The sequence below is a fragment of the Bubalus kerabau genome, chromosome 15 (assembly GCF_029407905.1).
Source record: "Bubalus kerabau isolate K-KA32 ecotype Philippines breed swamp buffalo chromosome 15, PCC_UOA_SB_1v2, whole genome shotgun sequence".
NCBI lineage: Eukaryota > Metazoa > Chordata > Mammalia > Artiodactyla > Bovidae > Bubalus > Bubalus kerabau.
Genome location: NC_073638.1, coordinates 74,879,336 through 74,904,455, shown reverse-complemented (window position 1 = coordinate 74,904,455; position 25,120 = coordinate 74,879,336). Strand labels below are relative to the sequence as shown.

At 46.6% G+C, this 25,120-nt stretch overlaps 1 protein-coding gene across 1 annotated transcript; it reads right to left on the bottom strand.

The window, feature by feature from the left end:
• Positions 1-761: 761 nt before the first annotated feature.
• On the bottom strand, positions 762-23,151 carry ACCS (1-aminocyclopropane-1-carboxylate synthase homolog (inactive)). Its single transcript, XM_055547823.1, has 15 exons — positions 22,931-23,151; positions 21,192-21,482; positions 14,379-14,438; positions 11,788-11,858; positions 10,549-10,618; positions 9,795-9,861; positions 7,713-7,810; positions 7,098-7,175; positions 6,254-6,354; positions 5,322-5,411; positions 3,582-3,627; positions 3,327-3,468; positions 1,440-1,582; positions 1,186-1,339; positions 762-1,043 (listed from the first exon to the last, which is right to left on the bottom strand). Exons 2-15 carry the CDS (start codon positions 21,480-21,482, stop codon positions 946-948), a joined length of 1,509 nt encoding a protein of 502 aa, XP_055403798.1. The 5' UTR covers positions 22,931-23,151; the 3' UTR covers positions 762-945.
• Between the last annotated feature and the right edge of the window lie 1,969 nt (positions 23,152-25,120).

Here is a 25,120-nt window from a genome sequence, read left to right as displayed (position 1 = left end):
GAGGAAAAATCCTAACCCACAGAGCACGGTTTATAGAAAGTAAACGCTGATTTCACCAACATGCTCTTTACAGAGGAACAAGGAAAGAGACAGCTTTTCCAAACAGGAGCGCCAGCACCAGAGAAGGGGCTTGAAGCATACAGCTTTAAGGCCAGTTCAGAAAGCTCCTTTGGGCTCTGAATGAAAGCATCCCTGGGGATGGGGTGGGTGGCCCTTTCATGGTTAGAGGGGAAAGGCCAGCCTGGAACAGCTTGTCCCCTGAGCAGTTCAGGGCCCCTGATCTCCCTGCAGTCATGGCAAGGAGTAAAGGATCAAGAGTAAAGGGAGCTCCTTGCCAGGAAGACCCCACCCTGGAGACAGAGACGCCCCGCCCGGCTCCCACCAGGGGCGCGTTCACTTCATCCCACGAGGAGGCTGGTCCCACGCCCCGGGTCCCAGGTGTGCTCTGGCCGCCCACATCCTACGTGCAGGGAGGAGAACCTGAACATAACAATTTAATTCCTTTCTCCTTGTACTTTGGAAATTATCACTCTTTTCTCTCTTGGGGGGCGTGCTCTCCCTGACATGTGCTGTTCCTTTGATTTGTTTCCCTGGCAATAAAGACAGAAGACTGAAGGCGCCATCAGAAGGAGGTACAGTTTGTTTGTTTTCAGGTCCTGGGGGTGCCGAGGGCTGCGTGAGGAGCAGTCACGACTCCTCCGCCATTCAGTAAATGACTCACAGCAGAGGCTTCTAGTTTCTCACTGTTTTGTTTTAATAGCAGGAGAGAGGGGGTGGACCACAACTTTAAGGCGCATCTTGCTGTCCCCGGGAGAGCAAGGAGCAAAGAGCAAGGAATCTTCTTTGAGGGCAAGGCCGAGAAGGGTATCTGCCTGGCAAACAGCTTGTCCAGCATCAGTCTTCACAGTGGCTGCGGGGCCCTGTGGCCACGAGGAAGTGACCAGCTCACCTGTGGGGGCCTCGTGGCTCCTGGATCTGGCGGGGAGGGGCACCATCTGCCAGCTGGGGTTGGCCCTCAAGCACCTGTCGGACCCTCTGCATCCCTGGGAGGTGGGAAGGGGCAAGTGAGGGTCAGCACGGATGCTGGGTGGGTGCGGACCAACCAGCTCAGGCTGCTGGGGCCCTAGTGGGGCCAGAAGCAGGAGGGTGGGCTGAAGGGTGCGGTCAGGAGCCAAGACCACTCACCCAGGCGAAGCCGGTGGGTCTTGTCCGAGAAGACCAAGCGGAACCAGCCGGGCTCTTTGCACTCAAAGGCTTTGCCGAAGGACAGCAGCACCTTGTTCTCCAAAAATCGACGCCAGAGCAGCACTTCCTCCTCAAAGGTGGCCTCGGGCAGGTACTGGGAGGGGTGAGAGGAGCTCGGGATGCTCGCCTGCTGGAGGGAGCTTTCTCACCACCGCCCCCCCCAACCCCACCACCAGCATTTCCACCTGCATCACCTTCCTCAAGTCGACCCAGATGAAGAAGCCGGCCCCACGGCTCACGAAGGGGATACCCAGGGCCCGGAGGTCCTCAGAGACATAGGTGTGGGCAGCCTTGAGCCGGGCGTGGTTTTCCGGCAGATACACTTGGTTGATCCAGTCTGCGTGGGTGAAACAGAAGCCAGAAGATCAACCTCCCATCAACCCTCCTCTGTGTCCCGAGCGCCGGAGCACTGAAGGGAAAAAGGCCCTGAGCTGCCCAGACTGGGTGAGCCCCACTCCACTGGCTGATTGGGGGTGATAGGAACAGTCAGTGAAAAGCACCTTAAATCCAGGTACTCGGCCGTTCAGGAGCCCCCAGACATAAAGTCCCTCAGGACCCAGACCCTCACCAGAGGCGCGCCCATTACAGTGACGCTTCCGAGTCACCCAGGCCGAGGCCCAGATCTCAGTGTGGCCACTGACGAGGCACAGGGCCGTGGACAACTTCACCTCCCTGATCCTCCCCATTTTTTAACTGGCCTTTGTTTTCGGTGTCCAGTTCAATAAACTGTAATATATACGTATATTTGTGTAAACCAACCCCCCACCACACACACACACAGGCAGGCTACTGAACAGTTCCCTGACCCCAGAGAACACCCTCATGCTGTTTGAAGTCACATCACCGCCTTTCCTACAACTGCTGGTCTATTCTCCATCACTGTAGTTTTTGCCTTTTCCAGAACATTACGTAAGTGGAATCATACAGTAATATAATTTTTTGAGACCGGTTCCTTTCAGTCAGCACAATGCCCTTGTGCTGGGTCATCGTGGGCATTAGAGCAGCACAGTATCCCACAGTGTGGGTGAACCACAGTTTGCTTCTCCATTCATCTGCGGAAGGACGCTTGGGTTGTTTCCAGTTCAGGGTGATTATGAATAAAGCAGCTGTTCACATTCATGGAGAGGTTTTTGTGTGACCATGAGGGCAAAGATCTCCCTGGGCTGGGAAGATCCCCTGGAGAGGGCATGGCAACCCACTCCACTACTCTTGCCTGGAGAACCCCATGAACAGAGGAGCCTGGCAGGCTATAGTCCATGGGGTTACAAAGAGCTGGGCACGACCAAAGCAACTTAGCACACACGCAAGGGCAAATATCTCGGAGTGGGGTTGCTGGGCCATTTGGTAAGCGTGTGCGAGCTTTATAAAGAACTGCCCAGCTGTTTTCCAAGGTGACCGTTCCATTTTACATTCCTGCAGCAGCATGTGAGTTCCAGCTGCTCTGCGTCCTCACCAATACTTGATACTCTCACTATCTTTTTAAATTTAGCTACTACCGCAGGTGTGTAGTACCTGGTCCTCATTTTCCTCATCTATAAAACAATGGGGAAATTACACGTACACCTGCTTCTGAGGATTCTGGGGAGGGGTGAATGAGATGATGCATCGAGAGCATCTTGCAGGGCTCAGTGAGTGGTGGCGATTACAGGTAACCTTTCTATCTAAACTCACTCTCTGAACCCAGGAACAGAACCAATCTGCATAGAGAGAGATACTTCCATTATAACAATTTTCCCATCATAGTGTCTGCTCTTTTCCCAGGGCTCACAGCTAAGAATAATGAATCCACATTGATTAAGTGCCTGCTATATGCCAGGTGCCATTCTAATTGAATGACAAATTTCACCATCCCTACAAGGCAGAGTCCATGATGATCCCTGTTTTGCAGATAAGAAACTGAGGCTCTGGGAGGTGAAGGAATAGGTCACGTAGTCAGGAAGTGACAGAGTGGGGCATGAACCCAGTCTGGGCTCAGAGCCAGCACTCTCAAACACCACCCTAAATTCATCTCATGGGAGAAGTATCCACAACCCCTGGCCAGTCCCTCCCGCAACCTCAAGGGGCCAGGCCCAGGCAGTCACCACGGTCCCGGAGCAGCTGTGCCATCTGATACTGGACCAGGCCACTGAGGCCGTGATAGCGGCACAGGGAGGCCACCGCCGTGGCCACGGCCCGGTTTTCCGTGTACAGCGTGCCGAAGCGGAGCCCAGACATCCCGAAGTCCTGCAGGAGACAGGCACCGTGGGCAGTGGCCAGCCCTTCCGGAGAAAGCCAGCTACACCCACCTCTCTGCCCTCCCACCTCCCTGACACCCCCAAGACCAGCCAGGAACCCACCTTGCTGGTCGCCCACATCACGTGGGTCCTCTGGGGGTCAGGCAGCCTGCAGAGAGCACAGCGTGAGAACAGAGGCAACACAGACCTGCGGGCACTCACAGGATGGGTTGGTCAAATGACGAGATGGATGGACAAACCCGGTTTCATCTCCTGAATCACTAATTCCTCTACAGGCCTTACAGCAGGAGTCAGCCAACTGCAACCCACAGGCCAAATCCATCCTGCTGTCTGTTCTTGGAATTGAAGCTTTATGGGGGAACAGCCACACTCTTTCATGTACATACCATCCAGGGCTGTTTTTACGCTATAATGCCAGAGTTGAGTGAACAACCATATGACCTGTAAAGCTTAAAATATTTGCCATCTGATCCAAAAATATTGCCGACCTCTGATGCAGAGCATACTTCAAGCATCACTTCCTCAAACAGACCTCATCTGACCACCTCCCGGTAGACAAGGCCAACTGGGTACCCCAAGCCGATCCTCTGCTGTCTCTGCAGACACCTCCTTTTTAATCATCAAATGATTAGCTGTGTATCTAGTTGCTAAAGCTTGTAGAAATATAAGATCCACATAAGAAGGGCCTGTGTCTCTCTTGTTCACTGACATATCTCCAGCACAGCACAGTGTCTGGCCACAGTAGGTAGCAAGTCCCTGTCTCTCCGAGTCTCAGTCTCCTAACCACATGCCATCCGCTTGGCAGAGCCTTGTGAGGACTGGCTGAATAGAGCAAAGGAAAGTGTTAAAGAACCATTGACTGAAACCACCCTAGCCAGGCAGGATAATAGCCACTTGTGTGAGTTATCTCACAGCAAGAGAGAGGTCCTGATGAAGGACATGGAACTGACAAGCTACTGCCTGCCAGAAGAATCCAGGAGCAGCTGAAAGGAGGGAGGAAACACCAGCCCATAATATGTCCTTCCAGTCTCCCAGAAGCCCTCACGCTGGAGATCATCTTGATTGACAGATGCTCGTGCTGCCAGGGAGGACCTTGAATTGAACCAAAAATGGGCACAAGCAAGATGACTGGCCAGAGAGAACCCAGAAAGCTAACCCCATCACCATAAAACCCGAGATATCGAGCCACATGGCAAATCGGTTCTCCTGGGTCCCTATCCCTACTGTTCTCCCAGGTGCCCCTTCTCAATTAAGTTTCTTGCTTTGTCAGCGTGTGTGTCTCCTCGGACAATTCACTTCCAAGTGCGAGGCACGAGCCCACTCTCGGGCCCTGGAAGGGGTCCCTCTCCCAGACACAAAAGGACTCAGCAGGGCTGAAAGTCTAAACAAACATGGAGCCGTCAGAATCCCCAAATGCCAGATGTGCAGGCTTGACAGGTGATCTGCTCCAAGTGTTCCCACAGGTGCTCTGCCTACACATGCCTGACTCAAGAATAAATCTAACTTGACTCAAACTGCATCTAACAAAAAAAAGCTCAGATAGCTGGCAGGGCTTGGCACACACAGGGGGCCACAGGAGTATTTGCTGAAGGAATGAATGAAAATGGAGCGACTCTGGGGATGAAGGCAACAGCAGAGAGGCCCATTTCCCACCCTCCCAACCCTCCCTCAGGGAATCCTAAGACCCTTCCTTGGAGCTTTCAGAAACCCCACAGAACAGTTTAAAAACCAGCGACTGGCCCCACCTCCCTTCTCGCTGGGGGATCTGAGGACTGCAGGATTAGCGGGAAGGCAGAGGAATTGCCGTGCGGGGGTGGGGCCGGGCCGAGAGAGTCAGCTCACCTTTCCAGGCTCAGGACACTGCGGTACCCAGCGGACTCCTCAAACACGGACAGCATGTAGACCTCGTCCACCATCACGTGCAGCTCATGCCTGGAGGGCAGGTGCGGGCAGGGAGAGAGCTTGGTTTGCTAGTTAAATGCGCCCGCCCAGGGTGGGATGGCAGTGAGTCAGAAATCCAGAAGGACCACAGTCTAGCCCAGGGTTACCAAATTTGCTTTTTCCAAGAATATCCATCTTCTTCTTCTTTTTTTTTTTTCAAACAGAGATGACACTGGGGCTTTTGAAGCACTGTAGGGGAAGGCAGAGCCCTCAGGCACCTCTACAGAAGGGACACAGTTAGGTGTGAGACAGTTAAGTGTCTCAGACGGTAAAGAACCTGCCTGCAATGCAGGAGACCCAGGTTCGATCCCTGGGTTGGGAAGATCACCTGGAGAAGGAAATGGCAACCCAGTTCAGTATTCTTGCCTGGAGAATTCCATGGACAGAGGAGCCGGGGGTGCTATATTCTATGGGATCGCAAAGAGTCAGAAACAACTGAGTGACTAACACTCACACCTAGTTAAGTACAGACAGACCCAGATTCACAGCTGGCTCCGCCCCTCACTCTGAGGCTCAGTCAACTGGGATAAAGACAATATCTGCACCTCTTAGCACTGCTGCAAGGATTACACAAGCGAAAGTGTGAGGGGCTAGCAGGGGCCTGGCCCCTAGAACGGGCAACAAACGACCGTTGTTGTTTCAAAAAAGAAAGAGAGAGCTAGCATCCCACCAGAACACTACTCCCCGCCCCCACCCCCGACTCTCCTGCCAGGAAGGGTAGAAGCAGGTAGAAACTTACAGTGGGGCCTAGAGGGCAGCAGGCACCACACCAAAGCTCACATCAGAACCCTAACCTGTCACAGGCTTCATGGGGTGAGTGTGGGGCACCTCACCTCTTGGCAAACTCCAGGTACTCCTGCAGCTCCCCTGGGGAATAGACGTCACCCAGAGGATTCTGGGGGTTGATGAGGATGAGGCCTTTGACCTTCACACCCTGAAACATCAGTAGGGCAGGAGACCCTCAGCTCCTCCCCAAGGCCACAGAGTCCCACCGGACAGGCCGGGCACTGAGCAGGATCCTGGGGAAATCTGTTCACCACTCAACATGAAATGAAGAAGGGCAAAGAATCATATCTGCAGCATCGTATCAGATATAAAAGAAAACAAATGCAGAGACCAAAGCTCAGAGGGAAATATGTCCAAACACCAGTAGAAGTTGCCTTTGTTGGTAGAAATATGGGTGGGAGGTTGTGCTTTTAAAATTCCCACAGTGGTCATGTATGACTTCTATGACCAAGGTTAAAAAAAAAAGATAGATTGATAGATTTCTGAAAAGTGGACTGGACAGGAACCACTGGTCTCTGCCATTCTTCAGTATCCCCTCAGAGCGAGGGGACTACCTATTCAAATCACCAGAGAGATCGTTGAACTACAGACTTATAAGTTCCATGCTTGACCCACTGAATCGAAATCAGGCTGAGTAGGGGGTAGTGTTTTTAATCAAGCTCCCTGGTTGATTCTTTGTACACCGAGAGTCTCAGGGATTTTCTTTAGTGGGAAGACCTCTATGGGCAGGCTCCTTCTTGACCCTCAGAATGGTTCCATGCTACCACCCTATCCCCATCCCCAACATAGAGTTTCAATCCTTCTCCCTAGGAGATCGGTCCACAGGAAGGGGGTCCCCGCCCTGCTCAGACCCACCCACTTCCAGCCTTGGGTTTAATTTGATCCCCAGACCTCAGAATTAGCTCCTTGCAGGGCCATCTCCAGCTTCTCCACTGTGAGCTGGAAGGGGCGTGTTTCCAGCCCAGTGACCTGAAAAGGATCCAGAAAAGCCACCAGCCAGATTCAGTTACCTCGCTCCAGACCTGAAGGCTGGGGTCTCACCTCCCCACTGTCATCTTCAGCCTCCTCTTAGGACAATCTCAGAAAACACAGGATGTGAGGGGTCACTCCCTTCTCACTGCTACCCACACATCACATCAGGTCAGGGACAGCCTCACAGCTCTTAGGTTTCGAGAAAAGCCCCCTGAGGTCCTCTGACTAGGGTCTCTGAGCTTCCATGTGGAGGTCTGCTCTGCCCTGTTCTCACCCCACCATTTCTGTGTGGTCTCCCTGGGATGCCCTTGGCTTCTACATGGAGCCTAGGGATCTCAGAGCTGAAAGATCAGATGTCCCCAGGGCACCCAGGCAAGGGCAGCCATGGCCAATGGGAGACCCCATTCTCCTTCTGGCCATAACCCCAGCACCTGCAGCATGGACTTCCTCTCATGACCACTGTCAAATTCAGAAGCAGGAACATCCTGGCCTACAGGAAGGTCCAGGCCCACCGGGGGTCCCAGAAACTCTTACCTCACTGTCCAGATAGACACAGACCAGTCGGACGTTGCCATAGAGATACACGTGCTGTGTGATGGCTCCGTAGTAAGGGGCAGGGATCAGGAAAGCCTCTGGGGGCAGGAGTGAGCCAGGGCCTGTCACCCTCTGGCCAGGATGCCCAGAGCCCCCATCCACTGACCCCCCACGCCTCTCTAAGCCTTCAGTGTCCTTGGGGAGCATGCTTCCTCTCTTTCAGCTCCCAAAACTCTTTCTAAAGCTTGGATCCACTGAGATCAGTCCCTTTTCCAATAATTAGTAGCTAACATTTATTGAGCACTTACTATGTGCGGGGATCTGTGCTAAACAGTTTTTAATCTCGTTTGACCATCACAGCTACTCTGCTATTATCTTAACTTTACTGATGAGCAAACTGAAGCTTAGGTCCCTCAGAAGCACAGGACATGCTCGGTCACTCTGAGGACAGACTTGGAACCAGGAGTCGAAACTGCAGGGTGATGATCTGGGTTTGACAAATGGAAAAACTTGACAGTGGCTAGAATGGCCCAGAGACAGGACGTGCTGCTTCTGGAGGAGTGGGGGCACTGAACCAAAGGCTGAGACCGCTAGGGTGGGAGGGGTGTCACGCAGAAGACTCTCGCTGTGGACGGGGCTTGATGAGATGATGTCCAAGGTCTGCTCTAACGCAGAGGTGAAGGCACTGCCCCAGATCTGCAGTGGTCACATCAGTCAGGCTGAGCTCCCCAGCCTTCCCTTCAGCACAAACACCTCCCACAACTCCCAGGTCTGGAAGCAGTGGACTTTGTCCTACATGTCCCCTCTGCTGACCACAGGGATTGGACCAGAGGTAGACAAATGACCCCCGGAGCCAATGCACTGGCTGGCCAGACACCCATCACGTTCTCTGAATCTCAAGACTTTGCTCCAAAAAGCAAAGACCCTTGTGAGATGAGAATGTGAGATGAGACTTGAATGCAGAGGTCAAGCAGTCAGAGCTGGGTCAACAACCCGGGGCCCTACAGAGTTGAGGACAGTCCAGAGGAGGAGGAAGGGGGACCGCACACGTCAGGGACAGAGAGTGTGTGCTTCTCCCACTCTTGATTGTTCTCGGATGGGTAGGAAATTGCCTGTTACATCCTTGCGATGAATCTTCCTTTTAGGTTCAAAATATTACAGCTCTGTGTGTGATTCTGAGCAGTAACTCAATCCCTTGGGCCTTAATCTCCTCATCTGTTAAATGGGAATGAAAGCCCAGAACCTATATCCCCCCTGGGCCTTAATCTTTTCATCTGTTAAATGGGAATAAGCACAGAACCTATCTCACTGAAGTTATAGTGGGGATTAAATGACAGACTGTGCCTAGCCTTAGCCCAGTGCCTGACATAGTATGTGGTCAATAAAAGTTACTAATAGTAGTTCAGAAGTTAAGCTCGTGTGAGCGGGCCTCTGTTCCTGGCAGCCAACAACCCTGACCACGACTACGGACAACGTGTCCTTGAAATGACCGTGGCTCTTGCAGTAGGTGCTGCTGGCTGGCCAGTAGACATCCATTCCTAAGAGAGCACACAGATTTCTCAGCTATGACCAGCAAGAAATCCAAGGAAAGTGGACCTTCCCCCAGCCCCTGGGATGAAGCAAGTTTAGCTTAAACCAACCAGGGTTCTCCTACGCTTTGCCAGGGACTGCTTTGGGAATGGGTCTGTGAGTCCGTTCTGGCCAGAAAGATGAAAGGGACTCTCCTGGAAAAGAGCAGGCCCACTTCCTCCCTCCCCTCAAAAAAGAGACGGGCAAAGCCCAGCCTCCCTCTCTTCCTACTTCAGGACACGCTGTGACGTGAGGCTGTGGGTACCATCAGTGAGCACGAGCAAAAGCCAAGGTCGTCACAGAGGCAGAGCCCAGAAGCCTGGCATCACCTTGATTTCCCCTGGAACTGCCAACCCTTGCTGTCTTGTCAGGGCACTTAGCTCAGCCCCCCACAGTGGTCTAATGGTCTATTAGGGCAAAAGCATCTGATGCAGCCGTCCAGGCCCAGCAGCTGGGGTCGGGGGGCAGGGTCGGGGTGGGGGACCTGCAGGCCCAGGGCCAAGGTCTACTCACCCCCCGCCTCACACAGCACCGTGGCCAGAGCAGAGAAGAGAGAGGCACAGCCGTTCAGAACAACCACCTGAGGGCGACACGTCCATGGGACCAAGATGAATCTCTGCAGGAGGGAGCACGGGCCTGCAGCCTGGATCCCGGGGGGCGCAGAGGCAGGGCCAGGCCGCAACTCGGGGGGCCCACCTGGCACAAAGCCACGGGGGTCCCCACAGGCCCCTCCTGACTAACAGCCGAATCCATTTGTGTGGCTCACTCGTGGGGACCCTGTTCCAGATCCACTGAGCAAGCAAGAGGGAGCTGGTCACTCAGAGAGCCCGGCCCGAAGATGTGGAGGCAAAGAGGGGCCACAGAATAGAGCAGGGCACAAATTACGCTGTTGCCGCTGTTTAGTTGCTAAGTCACGTCTGACTTCTTTGTGACTCCATGGATTACAGCCCCCCAAGCTCCTCTGTCCATGGCGTTCTCCAGGTAAGAACACTGGAGTGGGTTGCCATGCCCTCCTCAGGGGATCCTCCTGACCCAGGGATCTGGAAGCATCTCCTGCCTGGCAGGCAGGTTCGTGACCACCGAGCCACCTGGGAAGTCCTGCAGAAATTATACCCAAACTCTAAATATCTAGGGTGAGGGGAAACAAAGGAGGGGCGTCTTCCTAATTTCCATATCAAAACTAAGTGACCCCACCGTACCCCTGGTCAGCCAGAAGTTGGGTAGGGAGCAGAAGAGGAGGAAAGAGCAGAGAAGGGGAGTAACTCACATTCTCCGGTTTAAGGGGTGTGGGGCTTCTGCAGTAGAAAGACAGGAACCTGGCCACTTCCTCCCGGAGGCTGGAAATCAGACAGACAGACAGCAGTGATTGTCAGTGGGGCTTGAACTCCTCCCCCACCCCTTCCATCCCATAGCTTGTCTGGTGCATCTTCAGGCAGCTGCCATCACCCTTCTCTGCTTCCCATGAGGGGAATACAATCAGTATTTGTCTCCACTCCTTGGCCCCAACACTATCCACACGCATGGAAACTTTCATTCCAGTAGTTGTAGGACACTCAACCTACCTAATCAGCAGACTGTAGGAATATCACAAGTAACACTCTCTATGTAGATCTAGCTAATAGTATAATAATAATAACACATTATCATAATAAAATATATAATGTATAACAACATAATTATTATAACAATAACTATTATCACAGTTATTGCTAACATTTACAAGCATTTACCTTATGCAGGTGTTAGAGAATTTTCCTTAATCTTCATAAAACTCCTATAACACAACTACTACCATTCCCATTTTACAGACAAAGAAACCGAGGCTTGAAGGAATTAGGTCATGGGCCAAATAGCGGCAGAGTCCACACTTAAGCCCAGTGGTCTAACTCTAGGGCCATCATCCTCATTATTACAAGAGCGGGCGCCTTGGAATTACCCTTGGAATCAAGTCCTGCTCCAGCACTAAACCCTTAGGACTGCATCTGGGCCCCAGTAAGTGCCCAACAAATATAAAGGCTTATTAGTTTCATTTATCATCTCCCATCTTACAGCAACAGGAGTCCCCAAGCTGATTCTGGCTCCTCTAAAGCTACTGAGAAACTGGGAACAAAGACCCCTGGCATGAAGGCCCTCCCCGTGCCTCAGACTCAGAGAGACCAAGTCTGGGGGCCTCTGAGTGGGGGCAGGACAGGCAGGGGGCACCAGTTCTCTGCAGATGCTCAACGAGACCCCGTGATCGCCAGCTCTCCAGGACCAGGCCTCAGCCCAGGGCAGGCTCTCTCAACCCAACACTGTTGATGTTTGAGGCCAGATCATTCTTTGCCGTGGGGGCCATCCCGGGCATTGTAGGAAGTCTAGCAGCATCTCTGACCTCTACCCAGTAAAAGCCAGCAGCACCCCCTCCCCCAAGTTACAAAAACCAAAAACTTCCAGGTGTTGCCACATGTCTCCTGGGAAGCAAAACCACCCTGGAGGTGAGAACCACTGGCCCACAGGTCCTACTTACAACAGATGTCCCCTCCAGTCAGGGTACTGCAACAGGGCCGGCTCCACCTGCAGCATGTCACTCTGACTCAGCTGGGGACAGAGAGGAGACAGCAGGGCTGAGGGCCATACACGCTCATGGGCACCCGTATCCACGCAGCACTGGGGTCTCTCAATCCAAGGGCTGCTCATCAGAAGAGCCGGGATGGGGGCAGCCCAGGGACAGCATTCTCATGCCCATTCTGCAGATGAGGAAACTGAGGCTTAAAAATGTCAGGTGTGGGAATTCCCTGGCAGTCCAGTGGGTAGGACTCCTGGCTTTCACTGCAGCAGGCACAAAATTCCATCCCTGATTCGGGAACTAAGATCCTACAAGCCATGCAGCATGGCCAAAAAAAGTCAGGTGGCTAGGCAATGGTACAGTACTAGCAAGTGGCAGAGCTGAGATGAAACAGAATTTCTGACCCCTAGTCCAGTGCTCTTTATACAATACGCCACCTACCAAAACCAGACGGTGGATTTGCGGAGGCGGTGGAGGAGACCTCAACCCTCAGCTCCTCTGTGGGGTGACAGAAGAGGCCCCAGAATTGGGTGCCCTATTTTGGTCTTGGTTCTGAGTCCTGGAGGGACTCAGGCCACTGTCCTCCTGCAGCCTCAGCTCAACCTCACACTTTGGAAAACGCGGCCATTTCCAGACCACCTCCACTGCCCCGGTGCTGGGTTAGGGACTCCCATGGCATCACACACACAAAGTTGAGGAAAGGCAGGAGCCGTGGACGGTGGAACAAAACGGAACAGAGGGAATCAGCCACGTGTCCATATCTCCACCCTCCTCCCTTTCTCCCTCTCTCCTGAGAGCCTCGCTGTCCAATACAGAGGCCGCTGGCCACTGTGGCTCCTGGCTCCTTATGTGCGACTCTCCTGAAGTGAGACACTGGATTCTGAAGACTTATATGAAATAAGTACGTAAAATATGGGGCTACCCAGGTGGCTCTGTGGTAAAGGACCCGCCTGCCAATTCTTGAGCTTGAATCCTGGATCGGGAAGATTCCCTGGAGAAGGAAATGGCAACCTGCTCCAGTATTCTTGCCTGGGAAATCCCATGGACAGAGGACCCTGGTGGGCTACAGTCCATGGGGTCGCAAAAGAGTCAGACACGACTTAGCAACTAAACAGCAACAACAGCAACATGTAAAATATCTCATTAATAATTTTTATATTGATTACATGTCGAAGTGGCCATATTTTAGATATATTGTACTGCATAAAATACATGATGAAAATGAATGTTACCAGTTTCTTTGTACTTGTTTAATAGAAAAATTTTAATTGTATATGTGGCTCACATTTTATTTCCACTGGATGGCGCTGAGCTGCCTTAGGGTGGGGAGATATCTTTGGGTAGAACAGGCTTTTCAAGTCCACTCCCTATACCCCTCTCCTATCATGGCTCAGATGTTCCCCTTTGGAAACATGCTCCTTTGGGTGAAGTATCACTCTCTCCACAGCCCCAGACTCTGACTCCTAGGCATTGAGAGACAGGTGGTTCCCGTGGTTTGCTAGAGATGGCTCTCACTAGTCAAGAAATCTGATTATTCTCTCTATACGTGGGCAGGGAGAGTGAAGGGGAAGGGGCAAAATAAGGGTAGGCGATTAAGAGGTCCAAACTATTAGGTATAAAATATGCTACAAGGATATACTGTACAATATGGGGAATATAGTCAATATTTTATAGTAGCTATAAATGGAACATAATCTTTAAAAATTTTCTTAAAATTAAAAAAAATTTTTTTAAATTTTTTTAATTAAAAAAATTTTTTTAAATTGTGCATCACTGTTATATACCTATAACTTAAATAATACTGTATAGCAATTACACTTCAACTTAAATAAAATAATCTGATTATTACATTTTCAGCAATTTTTCAACATGTGCTAAAAACCAGTCATTTTCAAAAATGAAATTATATAAACTATATAGAAATTATGTAAGTCAATCATAGTAAAAACAAAAGTGAAAACATAAGTAAAAATCATGGTAAATCAAATCATAGTAAAAAACAAAGGGAAAAGGTACTCAGACAATACTGCTTATGGTCGACATTATTCCACTTCGCTCCCATCTGTGCTCCGGGGGTTCCTCCCGTCCAGCTGTCCGCGTGGGGGGCCACCACGTGGTGGTGCCGTGCCCCTCTCTTCCCAGCTCTGCGTGCAGTGATAGCAGAGCACGACCCTGAATCAGCCACAGCGGGGGTATTACACTATGGGGGACTCCGCAAAAGCTACAGATCGGCCCTCTCCTGCCCCAGGGCCAGTCATTAAACACTGACCACACGTCGCTGAGTGTCTCCCCCTGAGAGCAGGGACCCAGCCAGCAGGACGGGCTGAGGAGGGAAAGAGCCAGAAGAGGAGAAGCAGCAGAATCAGAGTCAGGAAGTAACTCGCCCCAGATGGCAGAGAACATGGTCCCCAAGGCAGAGCTGGGTCTCCTGACTTCAAGGCTGGGGCAACTGAGGCAAGCAGCCAGCTCTCCGGGGGGAGCATTCCAGGGAATCCCAGAGAAGACAGCCCCTCGGAGCTGGGGATGCCGCTCAGAGGTGCAGTGGGGCTTACCCGTCTGGACAGCAGGTCAAAGCAGAGTTTGTTCTCACTGGTGCCCAAGTTAATGATGCCCTGGAGGTGAGAGGTACAGAGACACGTAAGCACAACAGAAGGTGCCAGCAGAAGGCTCCAGGAGCACACGAGGCAGCAAAGTGGAACTCTGCAATCTCAACCTTCCCACCACCCCACCTGGTCTTTCCTCAAGCGCTGCCCTCCACAGGGTTCCCTGATCGCATCTCCCCATTTCTAAAGCTCTGTGCAAATGCCTTCTCCTCCAGGAAGCCCTCCTTAAAATCCCACCTGCAGGGGATTTTTTCTTCTTTGGGACCCCAAAGCGCTTTAGCTGTCCCCCTTGAGAGCACTGGTCAGTTTCCATCCCAGGTCACAGACTGATGTACAGGCTTTCTCTCCCCTACAAGATGGGAAGGTCCCTGAAGACACCACATGCCCAACACACACACTGAATCTCTCAAGAGGCTCAGTTTACAGGCTGCCAGAATGTGTACGCAGTAAACTGGTGCTCTGGCAGGAACAGGAAGAAGGGTGACTATACAACAAGAAGAGGCCCTGGGCTGCTGGAAATTCTCCCTGGGGTGGGGACCCATGCCACATTACATAGCATCCAGATTCCAAACCCATAAGGCAAGGAGGAGGGCGGGCACAGCTCAAATAGCCCCTTATAGAGTCCCTGAAAAGACTCATGCACAGCTAATTCCTGACCCCTAAGGTACTCCAGCACTCTTGCCTGGAAAATCCCATGGACAGAGGAGCCTGGTAGGCTGCAGTCCATGAGGTCACTAAGAGTCAGACACGACTAAGCGACCTCACTTTCACTTTTCACTTTCATGCACTGGAGAAGGAAATGGCAACCCACTCCAGTGTTCTTGCCTGGAGAATCCCAGGGATGGGGGAGCCTGGTGGGCTGCCGTCTATGGGGTTGAACAGAGTCGGACACAACTGAAGCGACTTAGCAGCAGCAGCAAGGTATTAGAGGGGATGGGGAAGGAGGGAGGATGAAAAAGTAGAGTTTCACTGGGCTCAGCTTATGACAAATAAAAGGCAGTGCTTCTTCACGCCCCGGAGAGAAAACCTATAGGATCTTCCCTACCACCAATCTATCGCCGAATCCTGACACTTTTACCTGCAGATACAGGCACAGTCCAAGCAGTTCTCCTCCACTGCTAAGCCACCAGTCTCTCTTGTCTACATTATTGCAATAGCTTCCCTCCTTCCTTTCCTGATCATTCCCTCATCCCCATTCTCCCTGAGTTGAATCTCCATCCAGCAGTCCGAGTCATCTTTTTAAAAGAAAAATCAGATCCCATTGCTCCCTTTCCATCCCATTTAGTCTAAAATCAGAAGCCTCACCATGTCCCATGAGACCCTACAGATTTAGTACCACCCCTGCCCCCATTTCCTTTGTGACCTCATGCCAGCCTCCAGCCAGTAAGTCCCTCTGCTGTCCCTTGAACTGCTCTGGGGACTTTGTACTGGCTGTGTCTTCGGCCTGGAATGCTTTTCCCCTGGATACCTACAAAGCTCACTCCCTGTGACAGGCAGCCTCCAAGATGGCCCTCAGTGACCCCCTACCTCCTGGTGTGCAGGGCCTTGCATAATCCCTTCTCCTTGAGTGTGAATAGACCTAGTGACCTGCTTCTAATGAACAGAACATGCAGGAGTGATGGGATGTCACTTCCAAGACTAGGTTACAGTCTGTGGCTCCCATCTTGGGCACTCCTGATCTCTCATTCTCTCTTCCTCTCTTGGATCGCTTGCCCCAGGGAAAGCCAGCTGGTGTGTCATGAAGCAGCCCCATGGAGAAGACCACGTGGGAAGGAACCAAGGGCAGCCAATAACCATGTGAGTGAACTTGGAAAGGGATCATCCTCCTGCCCACTCTGTAACCATGTGAGTGAGCCTGGAAATGGATGATTTCCCTGCCCCACCGAGTCTACAGATGAGACCACAGCCCCAGCTTCATCGTAACTTCCCAGAATATCTTCAGCCTGAAGCACCGCCCTGAATCCTGAATTCCAGGAACAGTGAACTGTTTCTTTTAAACTGCTAAGATCTGAAACACTTTGTTACACAGCAAGAGATAACCAATACAATCTCACTTTTTCCAGGTCTCTGCCACAATGTCACCATATTAAAGTGGCCTTCTGTGACCACATCACCTAAATAACAACATCCCCAGCCCACCCCACCAGTCTCTATCTAATTACCCTGCTTTACTTTTCTCTACAACTCTAACCACAACATATTTTATATATTTATGTCTGTTCACTGCCCGTCTCCCATATTAGACTTATAGACTACATGAGGGCAAACTTTATTTCTGTTCATGGCTGTAATTCTGGCATATAGAACAGTGCCAGCACCTGGCACATGCTCAATAAATAAAGATTATTAAAGGGTTATTTGTGCCAGCTCTCTGCCCTCCGAAGGTGTCACTAGTAATAATTTATAATAATTCATAATAACTAGTAAAAATTAGCATAATTATATTATAAAACATATTATATAATATGTATATTATATATTAATACTAATTATATTAATATATTAAATATATAATATCTATATTATATGTAAATATAATATATATTATATATAATATATTAAATATACAATATAATGTATATTATTATTTATAATTATATATAATATATTATTATTTATAATTATATATTACACATAATGTATTGTTATTTATAATTATTATATATTATATATTACATATATATTACATACATATATACATATACATGCATATATACATATACATATTATATGTAATATATATTACATATTATAAGATATTATATTATTATATAAATATATTATATATATTATGTTATTATAATATATTAATATATTGTATTATTTTATATACTATATTATATATAATATAATCCAAATGATGTAATATATGCTGCTAAGTCACTTCAGTCGTGTCCGACTCTGTGTGACCCCATAGAGGGCAGCCCACCAGGGTCCCCAGTCCCTGGGATTCTCCAGGCAAGAACACTGGAGTGGGTTGCCATTTCCTTCTCCAATGCATGAAAGTGAAAAATGAAAGTGAAGTCGCTCAGTCGTATCCGACTCTTAGCAACCCCATGGACTGCAGCCTACCAGGCTCCTCCATCCATGGGGTTTTCCAGGCAAGAATACTGGAGTGGGGTACCATTGCCTTCTCTGATGATGTAATATATATAATTATATAATAAATATAATAATTATAAATTATAATTATCAGATCAGATCAGTCACTCAGTCATATCCAACTCTTTGTGACCCCATGAATCGCAGCACACCTGGCCTCCCTGTGCGTCACCAACTCCCAGAGTTCACTGAGACTCACGTCCATCGAGTCAGTGATGCCATCCAGCCATCTCATCCTCTGGCGTCCCCTTCTCCTCCTGCCCCCAATCCCTCCCAGCATCAGTCTTTTCCAATGAGTCAACTCTTTGCATGAGGTGGCCAAAGTACTGGAGTTCCAGCTTTAGCATCATTCCTTCCAAAGAAATCCCAGGGCTGATCTCCTTCAGAATGGACTGGTTGGATCTCCTTGCAGTCCAAGGGACTCTCAAGAGTCTTCTCCAACACCACACTTCAAAAGCATCAATTCTTCGGCGCTCAGCCTTCTTCACAGTCCAACTCTCACATCCATACATGACCACAGGAAAAACCATAGCCTTGACTAGACGACCTTTGTTGACAAAGTAATGTCTCTGCTTTTGAATATGCTATCTAGGTTGGTCATAACTTTCCTTCCAAGGAGTAAGCATCTTTTAATTTCATGGCTGCAGTCACCATCTGCAGTGATTTTAGATCCCAGAAAAATAAAGTCTGACACTGTTTCCACTGTTTCCCCATCTATTTCCCATGAAGTGGTGGGACCGGATGCCATGATCTTCGTTTTCTGAATGTTGAGCTCTAAGCCAACTTTTTCACTCTCCTCTTTCACTTTCATCAAGAGGCTTTTGAGTTCCTCTTCACTTTCTGCCATAAGGGTGGTGTCATCTGCATATCTGAGGTTATTGATATTTCTCCCGGCAATCTTGATTCCAGCTTGTGTTTCTTCCACTCCAGCGTTTCTCATGATGTACTCTGCATATAAGTTAAATAAACAGGGTGACAATATACAGCCTTGATGTACTCCTTTTCCTATTTGGAACCAGTCTGTTGTTCCATGTCCAACTCTAACTGTTGCTTCCTGACCTGCATACAAATTTCTCAAGAGGCAGATCAGGTGGTCTGGTATTCCCATCTCTTGAAGAATTTTCCACAGTTTATTGTGATCCACACAGTCAAAGGCTTTGGCATAGTCAATAAAGCAGAAACAGATGTTTTTCTGGAGCTCTCTTGCTTTTTCCATGATCCAGCGGATGTTGACAATTTGATCTCTGGTTCCTCTGCCTTTTCTAAAACCAGCTTGAACATCAGGAAGTTCACGGTTCACGTATTGCTGAAGCCTGGCTTGGAGAATTTTGAGCATTACTTTACTAGCGTGTGAGATGAGTGCAATTGTGCGGTAGTTTGAGCATTCTTTGGCATTGCCTTTCTTTGGGATTGGAATGAAAACTGCCCTTTTCCAGTCCTGTGGCCACTGCTGAGTCTTCCAAATTTGCTGGCATATTGAGTGCAGCACTTTCACAGCATCTTCTTTCAGGATTTGGAATAGCTCAACTGGAATTCCATCACCTCCACTAGCTTTGTTCATAGTGGTGCTTTCTAAGGCCCACTTGACTTCACATTCCAGGATGTCTGGCTCTAGGTCAGTGATCACACCATCGTGATTATCTGGGTCGTATAATTATAATTTTGATTTATAACTATAAATTATAAATATAATTTATTATAATTATTATATTATATTATATACTATGATATATAATATATAATAATATATTATATGTTAATATATTATAATTATTTAAAATTATATTATATAATATATAATGCATTAATATTATTTATATAATGTATAAATTATAATTATAATAAATAATAAACAAAGTATAATTATATAATTATACAATAAATGATAAACATTACATAAAATATAATTATATAATTATACATTATTAAATAATATTAATGTATAATATATATTAATAACATATATTATATAATATAATTATTATAAAATTATAATATATATTAACATATAATATATGTATTATATATTATATATCATAATAGATAATATAATAATTATAATATATTATAATATTTATAATTTATAGTTATAAATCAAAATTATAATTATAAATTATATAAATATAATTATATTATATCATATCACATCACATATATTATATATTATATTAATATATAATATATGTATTATATTATACTATATTTTATATATTTTTATATTTTATATTTTATATTATATTTATATTATATTTTATATATTACTTTGTATTTATATTATAATATTTATTATATGCATTATACCATATTATATATATTATATAATGACATAGTATTATTATATGTATGATATATTATATATTATAATATAATAATATAGTAATTATATAATATTTAATTAAATGTAATCATACATTAAATATATCTTTATCTTTATATAATATATAAATTATATAACATATATATTATATATTAATATATTATATAGTTATATATAATATATTGATTATTATAGTTATTATAACTTATACAATATATAATATATATTATCATTTGTATATTATATAAGATAAATATTATATATTTAATCTGTGACTACATTTAATTATATATAATTGTATATATAATTAATATACAGTATAATATATATTTTTATATATAATGTTATATACATTATAGAATTAAATTATATAATATAAATATAATATAATTATATATAATGTATATAATTATATATATATTATTATAATTATATATTATAATTATATTATATATTATTAAATATATTTATTATATATAATATACACTATACATAATAGTATATAATATATAATATTATACTATTAGTATAATAACCAATAATTGCTAGTAAATATTTATAATAATAAAATCATAATAGCTTAATATAATTATAAGTTATAATAAATTATGATTATAATAAATTATATATTATATTATTATATGTTATATTATAACATAATTATTACATATTATGATACATTTATTATAAATCATAACAGTTAATTATTATAAATAATATTTTAATAGTAATAATTTTATTAATAATTTAATGATTAAATTATAATTTATAATTATTATAATTTATAATAATTGCACTATTATAATATATAATAATTATGTTATTATAATAATACATTAATATAATAGCAAGTACCACTTATCAAATGCTCTATGTGAAGCGCTGTGTTAATAATTTATATACCTGATAACATTTAGTTGTGACAGTACAGAGTATAGCAGGTATTATTACCCCAATATAGAGATGAACTGAGGTTCAAAGACTTTAAGTAGTTAGCTCAAGAATATACAACTTGAAAGTGAAACACTTTCAGCCTGACCACTAGTTCTGCCCAGCTCTAAAGGTGAATAGCTGGGCTGTGGATCAGAAGCCATATAAGAGCACTCCCTGGTTACTGAATTCCTCCCCCACAAATCAAGTTTCCCTTAATTATAAGTGGGCCATTTTCTGATTCAGGTAATATATTGGGACCTCTCTAAGCAACTCTGGAAATCCTGTTGGAAGTCAGAAGTCCATAACTCTTAAGGTGACAAGAGCAAGCTGGGTGCTGCCTTATCGTTCAAGGTGGGGTACCCTCTCCCAGTTCTCTCTTGGGTCCCAGTGGGGAGGGGGATGTCACTCACACTGGGGTTCTTGTCCTCATCATATTCATCCATGTGGTAGGTCCTGTAGCCCTCCTCCGCTGAATCCCAGAACCATTTAATGATGCTTCCTCTAGAGGACAGGTAGGGGCTGCTGCAGGAGAGCACGGCAGCGGGGTCACCCACTCCATAGAACTTCAGTGGCTTCTGGTTGGGTTTTCTGGAGCATTCTCTTTCCAGACCATCTCCCTTGTTACCGGGCAGGCCCTGTATGGAGTCTGAACCTGGACAGGTGGTAGTCATCCTGGATTCCTTCTGAGGGAGGGTGAACATCTGCAGAAAAACAAAAGCATTCAATCTCTGATCTGATCAAGGACCTTCCATAGCACCAAGCATCAAAAATGAACTGGGGGGGCTTCCCTGGAGGTCCAGCAGTGAAGACTTCACTTTACAAAGCAGGGAGGTGAGGGTTCAATCTCTGGTGGGGGTGCTAAGATTCCACATGCCGTGTGGTTTAAGAAACCAAAACTTAAAAATAATAATAATAATATAACAAGTTCAATAAAAGCTTAAAAAGTGGTCCACATCAAATACAAAAAATCTTTAAAAAAATGAACTGGGAGGCATGGGGCCCTCCCCCCTCTCTATCTCCCCTTCCTTTAAGTTTATATAGTTAGCACTTCCTGTGCCCGGTACTAGTTGTAACCATGTGTGCAATCGCTTCAAGGCATCAACCCTACTAAAGGATTTACAGGCAGAGGGTTTATTTGCTACTAATGGCCGCTTCTGCTTGCTTTATTTTTGGAGAAGTCTTTGATTCTGCAGGCTAACGTGTCACCAGCTTCTTTTTTCCCTCCTTGCTGATCTCAATTAAAAGAAAAAAAAAAGTAAAAATTTTCTGACTTCAGGCAGAAAGGGCCTGGAGTCCACGGGTCTTGCGGTGACTGATGTGAACAGGAGTAAAGGATAGAATGAGATTACTTGGTGACTTGGAGCAGACAATGGATGAGGCCTGAGAGGAGGGAAATGGGGGTCTCTGCAAGTGCAGGGACCCGGGGCAGCGCCTAGAATTCCATCTTTAATCCCAAACTGGGGCAGTTCTGGCCTCAGGGAGAGGCTGGTCTGATCCTGTGCTCTGATGTGAACTCCACTTTCTAAGCCAGTGTCCTCTTGGGCAAAGTGGGTGTAACGGTAACTATCTCATAGGGTAGCCCTGGTGAGGACAGAAACATATGAGTTAGTGTAAATGGCTTAGGATAAATCCTGACTCATGGCCGAAGTGCAGTAAATTATATTTATATTAACTGTTATTATAAAACTCCCTGCCAATTTCCCTAGTCCTGATGCCCAAGCCTCACAACACCTGATGATGGGGACCAACCAGCGGCTCAGAAACACGGGGGGACTGCCCGGGTTAAATTTTGCTCCATGTAGTCATTTCTAGGTCCTCCCCCAACTGAGTGGGCCTCCTGAGCCTTAACTCGGTTCACCACCCCCCACTCCCCCTTAATACCCCTCCCCGCAGCCTTGGATGGCGGAGAGTTCAGAGCCGGACAACCACGTGGCCGGCCTCGGAGATCCGCGAAAGGACGGCCAGGGCGGGTGGCAGAGAGCAAGGCCCCTGCAGGACGGCGAGCGAGCGCGGGAGCCGGCTTCCGCTCTCCGGGAGGAAGTGAGAGTTGGGGCCGAGGGCTTCCAGACGGAAGGGCCGGGACTTGGGCAGAGAGACCTAGAGCCCGAGCCCCCGCGGGCCCCCCTGCTCTGCAAAGCGGGTATCACACCTCCTCGGCGGAGCTGGAGGCGCCGGCACCCGAGGCTCCGGGGACGCGCGGTCTGTGTCCTCGCCCGGACGCGTCCACCGCCGCTGAGCCGGGCGCACCCGGGCCCAGGCACCCGCAGTCGGGCCCGTCCGCGCAGGGGGCGCACGAGGGGCCGCACCGCGGGGCTGGGGCCCACCAGGGCCTCTCTCCCCGAGACCGGCTCCCGCCTTTGGCCGCCCAAGCCGGAGGGGAAGCCGGGGAAGGGGAGGCGGCCTGCGGCCTGAGCCGGTCCAGGAAGAGGCGGGCCGCCCGCTGCCACCGCGGCGCTCTACGGCCTCGGCGCGCTGACCGCCTTCCAGACCGGGTCTCCCCGCCCCGACACACGCGGGCGCCTCCCTCTGCCTCCAGGCCTTAGCTTACTCAGTTTAAGGCAGTTACCAGGGTTACTGGGCAAATATATGCCTGGTTGGGGCCTATGGAAAAGCCTTTTCGAATTAAGGCCTGTGCATCCTTAAAACATCCTTCTACTGAGAGAGCTTTTGACCTGAGTTTGTCATTTCTCCTCCTCCTTTCGTACTACAGAACACTTGTTGAACTCTACCTTAGACCTATACATTCTGAGACTTTGGAAAAGAACTAGACCACCCAGGACCCGGGCCCACTCGGAGCCTTGAGTAGTAAAAGTCTCCTTTTCCCATGGGAAAAAAAAAAAACCTAACAGGATCCGTCACACACAGTATATGTGTGTGTGTGTGTATACATATATTTACATACATATACACATATATACATACATATATATGTATACATACACACATATATACATATATACATGTGTATATATATATATATTAATATCTAGAGCAGTTTTTTAAAAGTCAAAAGTTATTAACTAAGAATGGAAGTGTTAGTGGCTCAATCGTGTCCAACTCTTTGTGACCCCATAGACTGTAGCCAGCCAGGCTCCTCTGTCCGTGGGATTCTCCAGGCAAGAATACTGGAGTGGGTTGCTGTTCCCTTCTCCTGGGGACCTTCCCGACCCAGGGATCAAGCCCGAGTCTCCTGCATTGGAGGCGGACTCTTTACCTTTGAGCCACCATGGGTGGAAGCCCCCATATACTTGGCCCTAAAATGTCTCAATTTCAAAGGATTGAAATTGGTGGTTTCTGTTCTCTAATCACAAAGGAATTAAACTAGAAATCATTAACAAAGATAGCTGAAGGACCCCAGATATTTGGAAACTAAATATTTGCTAAATAAATTATAGAGTTGGATACAACTGAGCGACAGAACTGAAGAAATCACAAGGAAAAGTAGAAAACTGAATGATCATAAAAACCCAACTTATCAAAATTTATGCGATGTTGCTAAAGCAATGCTTGGAGAGAAATCAATAACTTTAAATGTTTATATTTAGAAAAAACAGCTTAGAACTTTTGATCTAATCTTCCCTACTAAAAAGTTAGAAAAATAACAAATTGAACCCAAAGTTTAAAAAAGGAAATAAAAAGTAGAAATGAAACAGAAGAGAAACACATAGGGGGAAAAAAAAAAATCAATGAAATAAAAAGTTGGGTCTTTGGAAAATATTAATACAATTGATAAACATTTAAATTAACTGATCAAAAAATTCATTTCAATACCAGGAAAGAAAATTATAATACAATATCCTTCATGAAAATAGATGTAAAAATTTTAACATCAAAGCCAAATCCAACGATGTATAAAAAGGTGATGTATCATGACTCTATGGGGCTATTGCAGGGCTATGATGTTGCTGTAACATTTTTTAATGAATATAATTTCATCACATTAATAACTAAAAGAATTATGTTATCTCTAAAGGTACAGGCAAAAACATCTGGTAAAAACTGAACACACATTTATGGTAAAACTTTCAGCAAACTAGGAATTGAAGGAAATTCTTCTATCTGGTAAAGGCAGTATGAAAAATATTTCCAGTAACATTATACTTATGAATGAGAGACTGAACTTAATCCTGTTAAGATTGAGAACAAGGCAAGAATGTTTTTACTTTTTTATTCAACTCTGTACTTGAGGGTCTAGGCCATGAAATTAGAACAGAAAAATAAGAGACATAAATATTAAAGAGAAGGAAAGTCATCTCTTCTAGTTGCATGAACTCTTTCTGTGTCTACTAATCAAGTTTATTTCTAAAGAAACTTGCCTGGTGTCAAAAAGTCTTGAAGA

Bases quoted from the DNA above. Each gene is read 5' to 3' on its own strand.
- ACCS (XM_055547823.1), bottom strand. From the start codon at position 21,482: ATGTTCACCCTCCCTCAGAAGGAATCCAGGATGACTACCACCTGTCCA. The intron at 11,859-14,378 runs GTAAGCCCCACT...CTCTGTCCCCAG, and splicing joins TTGACCTGCTGTCCAGACGG to CTGAGTCAGAGTGACATGCT. The intron at 1,583-3,326 runs GTGACTGCCTGG...TCACCCACGCAG, and splicing joins ACAGCTGCTCCGGGACCGTG to ACTGGATCAACCAAGTGTAT.